The sequence below is a fragment of the Gopherus flavomarginatus genome, chromosome 22 (genome assembly GCF_025201925.1).
Source record: "Gopherus flavomarginatus isolate rGopFla2 chromosome 22, rGopFla2.mat.asm, whole genome shotgun sequence".
Classification (NCBI taxonomy): domain Eukaryota; kingdom Metazoa; phylum Chordata; order Testudines; family Testudinidae; genus Gopherus; species Gopherus flavomarginatus.
The window spans coordinates 5,180,462-5,195,691 of NC_066638.1; the positions used below are offsets into that span (position 1 = coordinate 5,180,462).

Below are 15,230 nucleotides of genomic sequence, written 5' to 3' on the forward strand. Positions count from 1 at the left end.
GAAATGGACACAATGAAAAAAAAAATATAACGTGTCACTGAGCATCTATCTGAAATGAAGTTCTGCTCCTTGGCTCATGTTCTAGTTCTAGTTTTAACACAGGTGTGTTGATACCCTCTGGTTACTCTGGGAGGATGAGAAATTGGCTAGTTGGGCATGGTTAGAGAAAACAAGTGGGATTTTATTGGGGTGGAAAATCCACATGCCCTAGATACTTCTGGCCATATGAAAGATTCTAGCCAAGAGGAGTTTGCCTGATGCAAGAAGCTACCATCAACATTTCAGTCTATGCACTGATGGCTAACGTACGTTGAAAGGTACCATTCACTCTGGTGTTGATTTGGACACTGGAACTCTTAGAGAGGTGGGCATTGAGGGGGGTGTGGGGATGGGGATACATTTTGTTTTGGACCCCTCAAAGGCAGTGGGGGTCTTTATCTAAAGAAAAAGCCTTGGCCTGGATTGGAATCATAATTTGCTCACGTGGAGGTGTTCCAGACAAAGAATTTGTTTTCTTAAAGGAAGGATGCAGGACTTCCCCAATTTAACATGGTCAGGAGCACTGGGTTTCTTCCACTCCCTAACTCCACCAGTTGTCATTGATCATTACGGTGATTCAAAAAACCTAGAGTACCAAAATAATGATGCATCCAGGCACAGGCTATGAATTGAATGTTGTGGTTGGCTGCTCAGCGATCGGGTGACGGTTGGTTCTGACTCTGGTTTCCATAATACAAGGCCATTCCCGCCATTGGCCCTTGAAGTGGCCATCTCAGCAGAAGCGCTGAGAAATAAGTGGGAAATAAGAGTTATGCAGGCTCGGCTCAGACTGTCCCCATCTGGTGGATACGTGACTCGTCACCAGGGCTGTCAGTCCAGCACCTTACATGGTGCCAATTTTGCACAGGGCACAGCTACCCCCTGAAGCTGTGGGAGGCAGATGAGCTTTCAAGCAGTTGATCTAAAAATACATGTGTGAGAAACTATGACCCAAATTCCTTTCTGTTACTAGCTTGGAGCCTGCCACAGGCATTGGGTATTCAGCCCATTCAGGGTAAATCACTCTCAACTGTACCTTGTTCATAGCCTCAGATTTACTTGGTCTAGTACAGCCTGCTGCTACCACGCATTCGGTTTTAGCAAATTCTCAACTTCCAAAATGCTGACTCAAGAGGCTGTGGCACCAGGAAATGTTATTTACCTTCAGGAAATGGATTCCAAACAGTTACAATCTCCTTACATGTCAGTTTTCCTTGTGTATCTAACCATGTCTCTCCCACCTTCCCCTCATATATATAATTAGCTTAAAGACAGTAGACAGTTGAGAGGGATGATTAAAGAACCACCAAGCTTCTTTCCGCTGCCCCTACCATTTCTCATGGCTTCCTTCTCAGATGTTTCTAATAATGTGTCTGTATAAAGGCTAATGCTAAACCCTTTCCTACAGTTAATATTTTCTGCTGTATGTTGCACCTCTTCAAAAATTCCACCTTACAGAAGCCCCTGCCAAGGTATAAGGCAGACTATGGCTGTGTTCTTAATATCCTGTAGGTCTTTCAGAGAACTGTAGCCATGGATGGCTGCCAGTTTCCAACCGGATAGATTAAAGTCTGCAAGTTTCACATGACCCATTGGAGGCAAAATGTATTTCGCATCTTTAAACATGTCTCTTGTGTGCCTAGAAATAAAAATGGGAAATAATTTTATTTATAAGTCCTGGTGCAAACTGTATTGCATTGAATGATGATGGAACATTTTAATGTGAATTTTTACATCTACTGCATATTGCCCACTTGCCCTAAAATTAATTGGACATCTTTCTTTTAAACATGCTTTTAAAAATTGCTTTGGAGAATAAGCAGAAGAAATGTAGCTTAAAACTGAGCCTTCACTTAGGGGATTATGTTTTAGGAGTCGCTTTTCTGTCACCGATAATAATTGAGAGAGAGACTTTTTTCAACATCGGCAGCATGCCCGAAGCCGTGGAGTAGCGTGGATATTGTGTACAATATGAATATTTTGCCCTTATGTCACTAACATGGAAAGCATCTTTTCTAGAGCAGCTTTCTTTTCTCTGCTGCCTAAATATAAAAATAACAGAAGTAAGTTTCTCTGATCTTTCACCAGGATATTCCTAAACTTTTGCTGCTGAATCTTGTTGGAAAGAGTTGTGCGCAGTAAGGGCATTTTCCAACTTGCTTATATCCAAATTAAAAGAATTTCAGAGACGCTGAGTAGAACCTAGATTCCAGCCAAGTCAGTGGTAGTTCTTCACGTGTGAAAAACAGCTCACCTAATTAGGTGCTTAACTATCAATTTTGAGGTCTGGTTCTCCATTACCCTGTACCTTGTGCAGTCATTTACACAAATACAAAGTGAGTGCCATACAAATGTACATCACCACCATTCTGGGTTGGAAGCATTCTACAGATGCATTGCACTGGGGTAAGTGAGTGCAGAAGCAACAGAGCTTCAGCCTCTGGATTTCTAGCAGTCGGCATCCAACTTTGAAAATAAAGGTTGAAGGGAGGAATACTATAAATGCGTCTTTTGTAAATTGCGAGTAAATTCAGTTTCTCATAAAGTCTGAGATAGTTAGAAGCTGGAAACATTTGTGATGCTGGATTTCTGGATCCCTGGCGTTCAGAAGAGGTGCCTGGATCCATGCATTTACTTTGATCTATTTTAGACAGAGAGTGGATAGCAGTGACATGTGGGTTTGGAAGACCCTCGTGTTCTCGGATAACCAGATATGGCATGTAGCACACGGACATCCGTTCACATAAACACAGACTAAAATTGTAGGCTCCATTTGGAGATTAGCAACAAAACAGACATAGTTTGAAACCATCCAGACAGTGGGTGCCAGAAAAGACATGAAGCTGAAAGTTTCCAGAACCTTGGTGGAAGTGGCCAGCACCTCACAATATCAAATCCTCGTGTCCTAGATCCTTCAAACCTACTAGCACCTGCATAGCTTGAAGCATATGAATAGTTCCATGCCTGATCCTAAACCACTGATTTCAGTGGGATCCACTCACGTCCTTAAAGATACCTAGGTGCCGAAGTGCTTTCTTGGATCGGGACCTCAGTAAGCATTTGCTGTTTTGCTATCAGGGGATCATCTCTTTATATTTGAGAAGTAAATTCTTCTCCCTGTTACCAGACAGAGGTTTGCTTGGGAGTAACTAGAAGCAGAGTTTACCTCTTAGGGTATTTCTGGTCTGGGGAAAAAAGTATTCTTAACATGGGTTAGTTAGCTCGGGTTAAACTAGCAAGGAAGCCACTGCAGTGTGGCTTTTAATGCAGGCTAGCAGCTCAAATCAGAGCCTGTAGATGTGTCTACACAGCAGCTAGGAGACAAACTTATGCTGATGGGCCAAGGTTGGGACTCAGGCTCTCAAGCCTAACTCCAGCCTGAATGGCAGCAGCTGCATAGCTATTTTCAGCACGCTAGCATGAGCCCTGCTGCCACAAGTCTGTCTGCCTAGACTTGATTCTCACTCCCAGCTGCAGTGTGGACATAGGCTAGAAGAGCCTGGGTTTGAACTCAGGCTAACCCGAGTTAAAAGCTGAGCTGCTTTGTCTTCACTGCGATTTTAACCCAAGTTAATTAACCCCAAGTTAAGAATATCCCCCCACCTTTTTTTTTCACTGTAGTCATACCTTAGAAATCATCCAGCTTAATTTTTACCTCTTCAGAACATATGAAGGCTACTGAAATCCTGTTTTTAAATAGAAGAGATTGCTTGCATCTTTTCTCTGCTTTCCTTGCACTGAGAAACTTTTGCGGGGGGATGAAGGGTGTTGTACCACTCTATTAAATACTTCTCTTTTATCTTGTAGCTCATATTAAACAATCCTAAATTCATAGAAAGCTGCCCCCAGGAGAGGCATCAACGAAATTCCTTTATTAATGTGAGAAAAACAAAATTGAGGATCATCCTCTTTAGCTGTCTTTCAGTAGGAGTAAATTACTTTGGCAAACAATGCAATCACAATTGGCTGCTTCTGAATAGGGGTTGGAAAGAAATTAGAGTTGGTAAAGGGAGAAGAGGAGGGAAGGAGGGGGAGAAGAAACCCCCCACAACCCTTTAGGGAAGAAAACTCTCAAATCTGTAATTTATAAAGTCAGCAGTTCATTAAGATTGAGGCTTATTGTTTCCCCAGTTACCTTGAAGAATTCATTGACAACGCCAGAGCCCGGAGCTCAGCTCAGTCAAACCTCTTGTAAAATGAAAGCAGACCTGCCAACAAATTGTCAGCATGGCAAATATGGTTTATAGCCTTGTGCAGGGTTAAATCAAGGCATTTCTCTCTATTTAAAAATAAATAAATAACAGAAGAGGGAAGGTTTTTGCATTATAGTCAGAGGCAAGAGTTGTGGGTGAGCCATCCAATGCATCCTCTCCCCTCCTTCTCTCTCACTCCCACGCTTACATTTATAATATCCCAACTACCAGGACATCCGAGTGACTTTTCTCTCTCCTCCTGCTCCCTATTTTATCACCCTACCTGCTGGCTTATCTGTCCTTTACTAAGTGGATATTAATAACATGCTAGTGTATGGGGAAATAACCATTTCCGGTAGTCACAGAGGTGATGGATAGTTGACTGTTGCTCCTCTGGTGCCTTTGGGTGACTCTGTTTGGTGCCCCACTTCCTCGTGTCGATTCTGATGGGCCACTGGGCTCCAGTTGCACCGCCATCTCGTATGGGGCTTAGTAAGTTCAGTGGAATGGATTTGAAATCCACTTGGGATAAGTAACTTTGGAGGATACGTGGATAATGTTGTTCTCTTTTTAGAGAGCTGCAAGGAAGACGATGGGGTAGGGCAGTACGTGTTGTCTATGTTGTTTGGAATCTGCTCTGCAAGATGCTTCGACAACTCGAGTGCTTAAATGCCAACCCAGTCCCAGTACAAGTATTGGAAAGCCCATGACATATACACTGTGTGCATATCTGCACGACAATGCATTTTGGTCTGGGAAAAGGCGTAGGAATGAAAGAAGAAATTGTAGCGTTTATCACCCTGAACACTTATGATTTCTAAACTGCAAATATGGTCAATACCCAGTTTCCCCCCACCCCCGGCCTTAGACCATTTATTTTTCATTGCCGTGACATCTCTGCACATACGTGAACGTTAGGCCCAGCACAAATGTGCTTTGAGTTGGTAATTCATATCACATGGGTACAGGGAGGTGGAATAGCATTAAGAAACCCCAAGGACCTACCCTACAGACCTCTCCTTTCCCAGAAATGATTCGTTATTTCCAACACTTGCATCACCCCACTAGGTAACACTGATGGATGATGTCATTCCCACAAGTACCTCCTCCATTTTTAAAGAGCTGGTTTCGTGCTCAAGCCTCCTTGTGGGAGATAGATATTTGTTACTGGTTTTGCTGTTTGTGAAATGTTTCCAGTGAAAGTAACTCCTTTCCTAAAACATGCTCCCTTGTTCCTGGATTCTGGAGGACATTTTACCCTGACCTTTCTGTTTGTTTGCTTTGGCAGAGGCCATCCAACCCCTTCATTGCTGGAACCCCATATCCACCTTTCCTTGCTGCTGTTTCCAGTTGATTTTCCAAGGACACACAAAGCACTTCCAAGGTGCGCTGCATCACAGCAGATCAGCAGCCCAGGAATGCATCTCGTTTAGCAGCACATGGTACATTTAGCAGCCTGATTTTCAATATAACATAAGGAGCGCTTGCATGGTATTAAGACCGAAAGAGCACGTCTGGCTGGATTGCCTCTGTCTCAGCCACTATGCTGGGTTGCATTTTAGTGCATCCCTCAGTTGGCTTCAGGGCTCAAAGAAATTACCTTTGTCATTCAGCTGGTTTTCCAGGTTGCGTATGTGTTCTAATCGAAAGCTTCTGTTCCCTGTTTCAGACTATCAGAGCTGTGCAAAATGTTTGCACCAAAATGCAAAGTGCTTTCCTAGTTTGGGGTTTGCTTAAGACTGTGACATTCAGGCCAGTTGCCTTGATATCTTTCTTGAAACTGGCAGACCCCTCCAGCAACTCTGGGCCTTCTTTATGGTTTCAATTCCAAGTTACACCACATTTGTTTCCGTTGAAATCCAGGTACAACATGGAGCTTTCATCTGTTTTGCTTTGAGGATCTGTGTGTGTTTGAGCATGATGTTCAGAGGGGGAGTGGAAGATTGGTGGTACAAATTCTCACATCTCATAACCAAAGGAAATATTTTCACAAATCTCTGCAAAGGAAAAACCACTGAGTATCTGGCAGCTCTGTTAACTAATGGAGGTGCCCATTCAGGAAACAGGTGGTTTTTTTTAATGGCTGCCTACATTATCAGATTCCTGTCTAATCTGACGCTGTATTGCAAATACATATGGCATGATGTTCTTCTCTAAGGAGGCGTTCCCTCCCAACATCTCCACACATTCAGAGTCCCCAGGATATATAAAAGGTGGCAGCAAATTTTGTTATAAAACGTAGCGAACAGGAAATAAAGCGTGGATCCCTGTATTGCTGCTATTTCTTTTGCTTGTTTCTCTGGCTGCTCTGACATCCCTGAGCCTGTGTGTACGAATTAATCAGAGTTCTGAGGATGCCCTGGTGCCCACACGGTTGGAAAGATGCTTCTAAGAGAGATTGCTCCTAAAGCCACATCTTCCCCATGAAACATGGCACTTGGAGACGGCAGGACGCCACATCTCCCCTTGTGGTTGCGTAGCTCCTGCAGTGTTTCAGAGGAGTTGGGTGATGCAGCCCTGTATTAAGATCGTAGCAAGCATCTGGGTCCTGAAGATAGACAGGCAGATGCCATGTTAGGATGAAGGGGGCAGTTTAGTGAAAGGATTGGGTCTGAGGCAGAAGGTGAAGTATCTGTCTTATACATATTTAAGCTCGTGGTAGAGCAGCAGTGGCGAGGAGTATAAGATGTCAGGATTAAGGAGAGGGAAGAGAAGGGCCTTGTTCTTCATGCCTTTCAGTGAAAGCGTGGCATTCAGATACTATGGGGATGAGCTGTGTAGAAAATCCTTTAGAAAGAGAGATGTCTTGTTTGCCTCAGCATGCAGCTGAGGACCTCCACCCCGCAAAGTCACGCTCTTGTAGCACTGGAACCAAAGGGGAACCTGTATTTGCTCTAACAATATTAAGACTTCCAGCATGTGTCAGCCGCAGCTCCTTGTAAGGCATTGGGATTGAAGCTTTGAACCCCTGGGAGCAAATGGCTCTTTCCATCCATCTGAGAGCAGCGGTATCTCACACACTTGGCAAGCGCAGTACCTAACGACAAAGCGGGGTTTAACTGTACAGTGACAAATTGTTTAATGGAGCTTTCTTGTCTTTAGTGTTCCCGCTCCTCCACACACACCTTTTGCAGCGTGTGCGATGTCCCGTGGCACTGACTCTGTGGGTACACTCGTGCTGTGTGAAAGGCATGATTTCCATCGTATTGCCATCCAATCTCGAGTGCTCTGAGGGCCCCTACAATAAATCCTGGCGTGTAACTGAGGGGATGGTTTGGCTTCCTTTCACTTAGTGAGCTAGTCCGAGGCAGGATGGAAGCATGCTCATTTATGTTTCATGCTTCATCGCTTCAACATTATTGCTGAGAAATGCCACATTTTTCCCTGCGTCTTTTCCTCTGCGATGTGAGAAAATTGAATCATATAGATTTTAGCCACTCCATGACAACACTGTCCCTTTTCTGATATTAGTGTGCATGAAAAAAATGGTGGTGGTGGTTATCAAAATGTAAAATTGAAATCAACATATTGCCAGACCTCATTTCATCCTCATTGGGAACCATCCGTGTTTTATCCATTCTCTGAGTCTACGCTCGTTTGCGCCATTTAACAGATTTGTGTGAGGAAATGGGAAAGGAGTCAAACGTACAGATGTGTTTATTCAGTGCTGCTGCCTCTTTATAAATCTCTGCTTTATAAGCAGCTATATCAGGTTGCTCCATAAAAGTTTTCATATTCAAACTTAATGACTTGCTTTAAAACTTTAGACTGGCTTTTATTTTGAGCAGTTTGAATCACATCCACCTTTTATTGAGTTGTTTTTTCACCCGCACCAGTCAGATGGGAGTTTGATGGGCACTAGGGACAGACTTTGTCATGCTGCAGGTGGCCTTTTTAACAACGGTCTTTGGAAACAGTCTCTTTAATTGGTATAATTTTGCAAAATGCAAGACTTCTTTTACAATGATGCGTCTGTAGTGTAACAAAGGGAAAAAACCATGTCGCTCAGTGGCACTGAGCAGAAAAAAATGGTGCATAAATTGAGTGGAAATGACTTCAGTTACACTTGTTTCCAAATTAAAACAAAACAAAAAGCTAATGCTTTCCAACTAGCAATTATCCATTTTCTCTTCACATCCACCTACCCCAATACAGTTGATATAAGATGTTTCCCTGTGCTATTCTATCTCTGTATGTGCTGTTTTTGCTTTGTAGTAACTCAGGTTGGTGTGTCCCAGGGACATAATATGTGTCCAGACCCTGGGATTCCAGAGAGAGGCAAAAGAATAGGCAACGATTTTAGGTAAGAACCTTGTATGTGTTTCTTCTGCATGCAACAAAGCTACTGTTCATAACTACCATGTGTGTTACATACGCTTTCTTTAGAGACCCACTGTACATCTATAAATGGTTTGTGTCTGAAAATCTTGCAATGATAAGTGACATAGAAAAAGTGTGTGTGTGAGAGAGAGTGTATATGTGATAATATGATAAGCAGAGATTATAATGAATCCCCCTCCTCAGGAATGTGTTCTCTTGTCAAAATCAGCCTTGTAACCAAGATTTTGCAATCAGGATTCTTTGTAATTCATTTTTTTTCTTTTGGTTAAGTGCAACAAGAAATGTTTTAAACAAACAAACAAACAAAAGGCCCTGTTTTACATTAGCATGAGTCACCGCAGGGCTCTGTCCATAGAGGCTTCTGAGACGGCTTCCCAGAACACTGTGTCGACCCTTTGTCAATAAGCATATGTACTGTTGGATAATTGTTCTCGTCTAATGGTTAAAACAATGCCTTTGTCCTACTTTAGTAGCTGGCCTTCATGTGAAGTGTGCAGGAATAAATCAGCCAGCTGTTAGCAATGACAGATCAATAGTTAATCTTATTTCTCTGTTGATTGCTATTCTGTTCACTAAAAATGTCTAACCTGAAACCATCAAATCTCCCTGAAATCCACAAAATGGATTTCTGAGCGAGGGAAGGAAAGGGGCTGCAAACAGAGTCCTTAAATACTTTGTGCCATTTCTCAGCCTGTGTAAATCATCATCACTCCATTTTTGTGAATTGGGCTGTACTGTTTTACCTCAGCTGAGTTTCTGGAACTAAAACGGTGGAATTAACAAGTGTTTCCGGAACTAGATGATTTTTTTTCTTATTTATTTTGTCATTTATAAAAATGCTGAGCATGTAACGAACCTATGCTTCTGCATTGAGCAAATGTCTCCTGAAGTCATGTTGAAAGCTCTGGCCTCCTATTAGACTATAATTGCCTTAGGAAATGAGCTCCCAACACGAGCAAATGCATGAGAAAAGAGACTGACCTTTGTTCATCCCATCCTATGCCCTGGAAGCCAGAGATTTATTGTTATTCACATTATGGCGAATCACTGAGGAGTCAAAGAAGGCGAAAGACAAGACTGTTGCTTTGTTAGTTTCTCCAATGCTAATTAGCTCCCTTTGGTTCTGTCTACTAGGTTAGGATCCAGCGTCCAGTTCGCCTGTAATGAAGGCTATGATTTACAGGGCTCCAAAAGCATCACCTGTAAGAGACTGAGTGACATGATCGCTGCCTGGAGTGACCAGAGGCCGGCATGCAGAGGTGAGGGAGGATTAGGAGTTAACCTAGTGTCATAAACAGATAGCTAAGGGTTAATGTCTCTTTCTTGGAAAGGAGTAACCTGAAACACCTAACCAGAGGACCAATCAGAAAACAAGACTTTTTCAAATCTGGGTGGAGGGAAGTTTGTGTCTGAGTCCTTTGTGTTCTGTCTGTCCCTCTCGGCTATGGGAAAGATTTTTCTGTCTCCTGCTTTCTAATCTTCTGTTTCAAAGTTGTAAGTACAAAGATAGGGGGTTTTTTTGTATTTACATGTGTGTAGTTGCTGGAGTGTTTTGAATTTTATTCTTTTTAAATAAGGCTGTTTATTCATATTTCTTTTAAGCAATTGACCCTGTATTTGTCACTTTAATACAGAGAGACCATTTTTATGTATTTTTCTTTCTTTTTATATAAAGCTTTCTTTTTAAGACCTGTTGGAGTTTTTCTTTGGTGGGGAACTCCAGGGAATTGAGTCTGTTGCTCACCAGGGAATTGGTGGGAGGAAGAAGTCAGGGGAAAATCTGTGTGTGTTAGATTTACTAGCCTGACTTTGCATACCCTCTGGGTGAAGAGGGAAGTACTTCTGTTTCCAGGACTGGAAATAGGGAGGGTGGAGTCCCTCTGTTTAAGATTCACGGAGCTTGCTTCTGTGTATCTCTCCAGGAACCCAGGGAGGGAACACCTGGAGGGGGGAAGGGAAATGGTTTATTCCCCTTTGTTGTGAGACTCAAGGAATTTGGGTCTTGGGGTCCCCAGGGAAGGTTTTTGGGGGGACCAGAGTGCCCCAAAACACTCTAATTTTTTGGGTGGTGGCAGCTTTACCAGGTCCAAGCTGGTAACTAAGCTTGGAGGTTTTCATGCTAACCCCCATATTTTGGACGCTAAGGTCCAAATCTGGGAATAGGTTATGACACCTAGCTATGGTGATTGATGAATCCAGTCTCTTAGCCCTCCATTCTATCCTTATGTTGGTGTTTGATAAGGCCTTGGTCTTTCCACTTTCTCCTTTCCTTACATCGGAATTCTTTATCCACTCTCAGGAGTGCTGTTGGTAATGGCCTTTAAAGGGATGCTCTCACGTTGCTAGGACCCAAAGGAGCCGTGCTCTTTGTCATGTATCTTTTGGCAAAGCCAATGCAACTCTTGTCTGTGGGGTCTTGCAGTCTCTTCACTCTCTCCTTTTTTTGGCTCATTGCTCGTTCACCCTGCAAAGAGCAGCTGTTGCCAAGCAAAGAGGGCCCTGGAGTGGGTGCCAGAACTCCTGGTTCTACTGTCTAGCTCCAGAGCAATTTGGCAGATACCAGGGACAGTGAAAACTCCCTAAAACTGGTGGGGGACCTTGGGCACCCAAACCATGGCCCCACCCCCTGCACGGCCCCTTCCCCCAAGGCCCTGCCCCTGTGCTGCCTCTTCCATCCAGGAGCTCACCCCCCCGACTCAGTCCTCCTCCCTCTGTCGCTCCCCTTGCGCCAGGTAAAACATGGGAGGGCATAACCCTCCCACTTTTAAAAGTGAATGGCCCATGGACCCCTGCCCCCCTGTTCTGGCACCCCTGACAGCTGCCTTCCTGCCAAGTGTGGGTCATAGTGCCTGTCTAGCTCGTGGAGTGGCTGTTATTAGGCTTTATTATTTCAGACCTGCCAAGTACAGTGAGATCTTTGGTTGCAAGGCTTTAGGGGAGAGCAAAGTATTGTTGTTAAGGGGAGAGGCCAATGCCATCCGCTCAGCCCAATGGTGGAAAACCCAGTTTGGTCACAGAAGTTGGTTACACTTTCCCAGGGGATCACTATACACAGCAAGTAAAAAAAAAAAAAAATCAAAAAGATGGAAGCTGTGCACAGTCCCCTGGTGGATGTTGCTTTCAGGATAGCACCCCTGATACCTGGGCAGCCTAGCACTGCTGAGGCTGGCCGTTAGCTGAGCAGTTTGTGCTGCCTCCATTGTACCGGGGTCACTCTGATTGCTTCCCTCTGGTGCATGTGGTTTTCTCTAGGGGAGGTTGTATCCTTAGAATGGTTTCCCTCTAAGTTATCAGGTTCAGTGATGATGATGATAAAGACATCTTGTTAGGTCTCTAGCAGAAAAGAACCATCAGCGCATAAGTATGCACCGTGGGAGAAGGTCACTGATCTTGCTTCCTCCTGCAGGCTATTTCCGCAAGGTCTCACTGAATACACAGAATTCCCTCCACCTCCCCTTTCATAGGAGCCTATTGCAGAGAGATGACTAGGAAATGGCATTGTTTAAATAGGTCCCCTCCTCATCGCTGGAAGAAATACAAGCCCAGGGTTTGGTTTGCCATTGCATTGAGCCTGGGCCGCCATTTATACTAGTGCAAAGTGGGGACATACCACCAGCAAATCAGAACAGCTGTGTTTTGCACTCCCTTCGCATGGGTGCGAACGGCAGCAGGAAATGCTGAGCAGTGGGGAATCAGGACCCAAAGTCAGTAGCTAATACAGTTTAGGATAGGATGAGCCCACTCTATGGGGAAAGTCTGATGGCGGGGGGAAGAGAGGGGTAAATGACAGCCCCACATAGCCCAGTCGTGAAAGGTCTCTTAAGAAGTGCTGAACGAGTACCGCTGACAGTGATAGGAGCTGAGCTTGCTCAGCACTTAGCAGGATTAGGTCTTTGAGATCAGCATTGTAAGCGGCTTTTGCCTCATGCACTCACTGTTGCACTTCGTGGGGCAGTGATGTGTACATACCCAGGCCCATTTCCCTGCTAGATGCTTAGTCGTGACTGGGTAAAGTTACCTTTTCCCCCTCCACACATACATCCTTTTACATATATATATGTCATTGGGAGCAGGTGACAACCATGCAAAAATCACATGCCTGTCTCTAGTGTGACAGCGATCTATCAATACTGCACTCAGAGCTGGCTGGAACATGGAAAGGATTTTCCATGAAAAATATCTTAAAAAAAACCAAAAACTGACTAAACAAAACAAAAAACACCCCAAAACTTTTTTTTGTTTCAATTAAAAACTGAAACCAGAAAAGAATTCTGCTTCGTTTTGGATTTTGAAAATTGAGACATTTTTGTTGCTATACCAGAACATTTTCAAAGAAGCAAAACATGTTCATTTGGAAAAATAGCTGTTTTTGTCAGCAATTTTTAACCAACAATAATTTCAACAAACTTGCTAGCGTGCATGTGTACTGCTGCCATTCACTGGTGAGAATGGGAATGGCTCAACTGTGTTTCATAGGCCCTCTACTGCTGTATGTACTGAGATACCACCTTGTTGCATGTGTTATAAACATTTAGAGACAGTAAAGGCTAGTCTCCTTTAGCTCAGGAAGGAGGGTCTTGGACTTTTGGAGCAAGAGGATCCAAGTTCTATCCCCACTGTTCCTGAATATTTTCTAAATCTGCAACATGTTGACAGCTGTGAAGATGTAGATGGACACAGATTTGTTGCAATACCATTAACAGGGCTGCAGATATTACATGTTTGTTAATTAATATGGGAGGGACAGCTCAGTGGTTTGAGCACTGGCCTGATTAACCCAGGGTTGTAAGCTCAGTCCTTGAGGGGGCCACTTAGGGGTCTGGGGCAAAATCAGTACTTGGTCCTGCTAGTGAAGGCAGGGGGCTGGACTCAATGACCTTTCAGGGTCCCTTCCAGTTCTATGAGATAGGTACATCTCCATTTATTATAGAGACTGATTTTGAGTAAAGTCAACCCGATAGTTTAGATCTTTATTGATTGCTATGCCTGGAAGGACTGGAGAATGGCTTGTCTATTTTGCTGTCTTTAGTAGCTTCAGAACAGTTAATAAATGATGACTTGACTTGACTTTCATCCAAGAAGAATGTCCGGTATTTTGTCTGAACCACCAGCTTCTGTGCCTGAGACTCTTTCCTCCCATAACTGATTGCTGTCTGCACACTGCTCTTTACGCTTGCCATTTCGAAAGTAATGGACCGTACTGTAGTATCTTTGAAGGCTGTTAAACGCTCATAGGCTACAGAATTGTCCCCCTTTCGCACTAAGTAATGTCAGCTGACTCACAGAATATGGTTGGTTGAGTTCATCCAATGTTATTGCAGTGGGTAATGTCTGCTTCTTTTACACTTGGGATAGTTAACCCATGGAACTCCCTGCTAGAGCATAACATTAGAGCCAAGAGTTTAGCAGCATTTTAAAAAGAATTAAGTAGTTATATGAACAATAAAACATCCATAGTTACATTAGATGAAATATTTATAAGGGATATATAAACTCTCATGGTTTCAGGACATAAGCTAGCCACTAACTGCCTATTGTTGGAGGGGAAAATCTTCCTTATAGGCAGGTTATGCCATAATTTTTCATTACTCTGGGCCTTCCTACACATATAAATTATACCACTTTAGATATACTGGTATAATTAAAGTCGTACAACCTCCCACACACACAGTGTGAGCACAGTAATATCCGTCTACAAGTACTTACACCAGTATAGTTAAATCTTGTATCAGAAGGGGAGTGAGTGATATCGGTATAAGCACTTTTAAACCATTAGAACTGAGTCCTCATTAAGGCTTTTGTTGGTATAAAACTAAATTTTGAAAAAGTCACTCCCCTAACTGAAATAGTTCTATTGACAAAACTTCTAGGTATAGACTAGGTCTAAGTCTCAGAGATCATATCTGGTACTAGACATAGTTGGAAACAGACTATTGAGCTAGATGGACCATTGTTCAGATCCAGTTTGGCAATTCTGATGTGACTTGAGCCTGTATTTCTAAGGGTATGTCTACGCTGGAGCTAGAGGCGTAAATTCCAGCTTGAGGAGACATACCCCCACTAGCTATGATTAAGCTAGCACACTAAAAACAGCAGCGTTTTTACGCTACCATTTTTTGCATGCTCGCTTAATGAGAGCTAGGGCAGGTATGTCTACACCTCCAGCTCCAGTGTACACATACCATAACGGATGAGACAGGAAAATATCCACACGCTGGGGAAGTTAGGATTTGGATCAGAGTCTTAACTTCATGATTCAGACTTATTTTCAACAATAGAACACTGACCCTGACAAAAAATGGACCCGAGTAATAAAGACTGTCCTGCAATTAGTGATGCCATACATGCTGATGAACTAGCTCGTTGTCCTTCTGTGATCCGCCCCACAGAGTATTCATTCCAAACAGAGGTAAAGGAAAATGAGGCTGTTTGTATTTTTAAGCAGTAGTCTCCATTGTTGTTTCTTCTCCTGCATGGAAGTGAATGCCTCTAATATGTGTTATTATTTTAGGAGATTTGATTGAACGGCAGGTCTCTGATGAGCAGTATTTTCCCAGCAATGCTCATAAGTACTCCATTGTCTAACCATCAGGAAAAAATTGACTATTGTGCTGTGCCCGGGGATGCTTCAACAAGACGCATAACCTCCACCCAGTT

General features: G+C 43.3%; 1 protein-coding gene across 4 annotated transcripts in view; it reads left to right on the plus strand.

Moving 5' to 3' along the window:
- The window catches only part of CSMD2 (CUB and Sushi multiple domains 2), a 560,963-nt gene that overhangs the window by 290,416 nt on the left and 255,317 nt on the right, over positions 1–15,230 (plus strand). For 3 of the 4 annotated variants that reach the window (XR_007770925.1, XM_050932578.1, XM_050932579.1), the window contains exons 8-9: positions 8,448–8,535; positions 9,708–9,832. The exons of the other annotated variant lie outside the window; for it this stretch is intronic. Coding sequence is in view for 2 of the 3 variants with exons in the window: in XM_050932578.1 (XP_050788535.1) it covers positions 8,448–8,535; positions 9,708–9,832 (213 nt within the window). In the remaining variant the exon portion in view is untranslated. The remainder of the gene's footprint in view (positions 1–8,447; positions 8,536–9,707; positions 9,833–15,230) is intronic. 4 annotated transcript variants of the gene reach the window in all.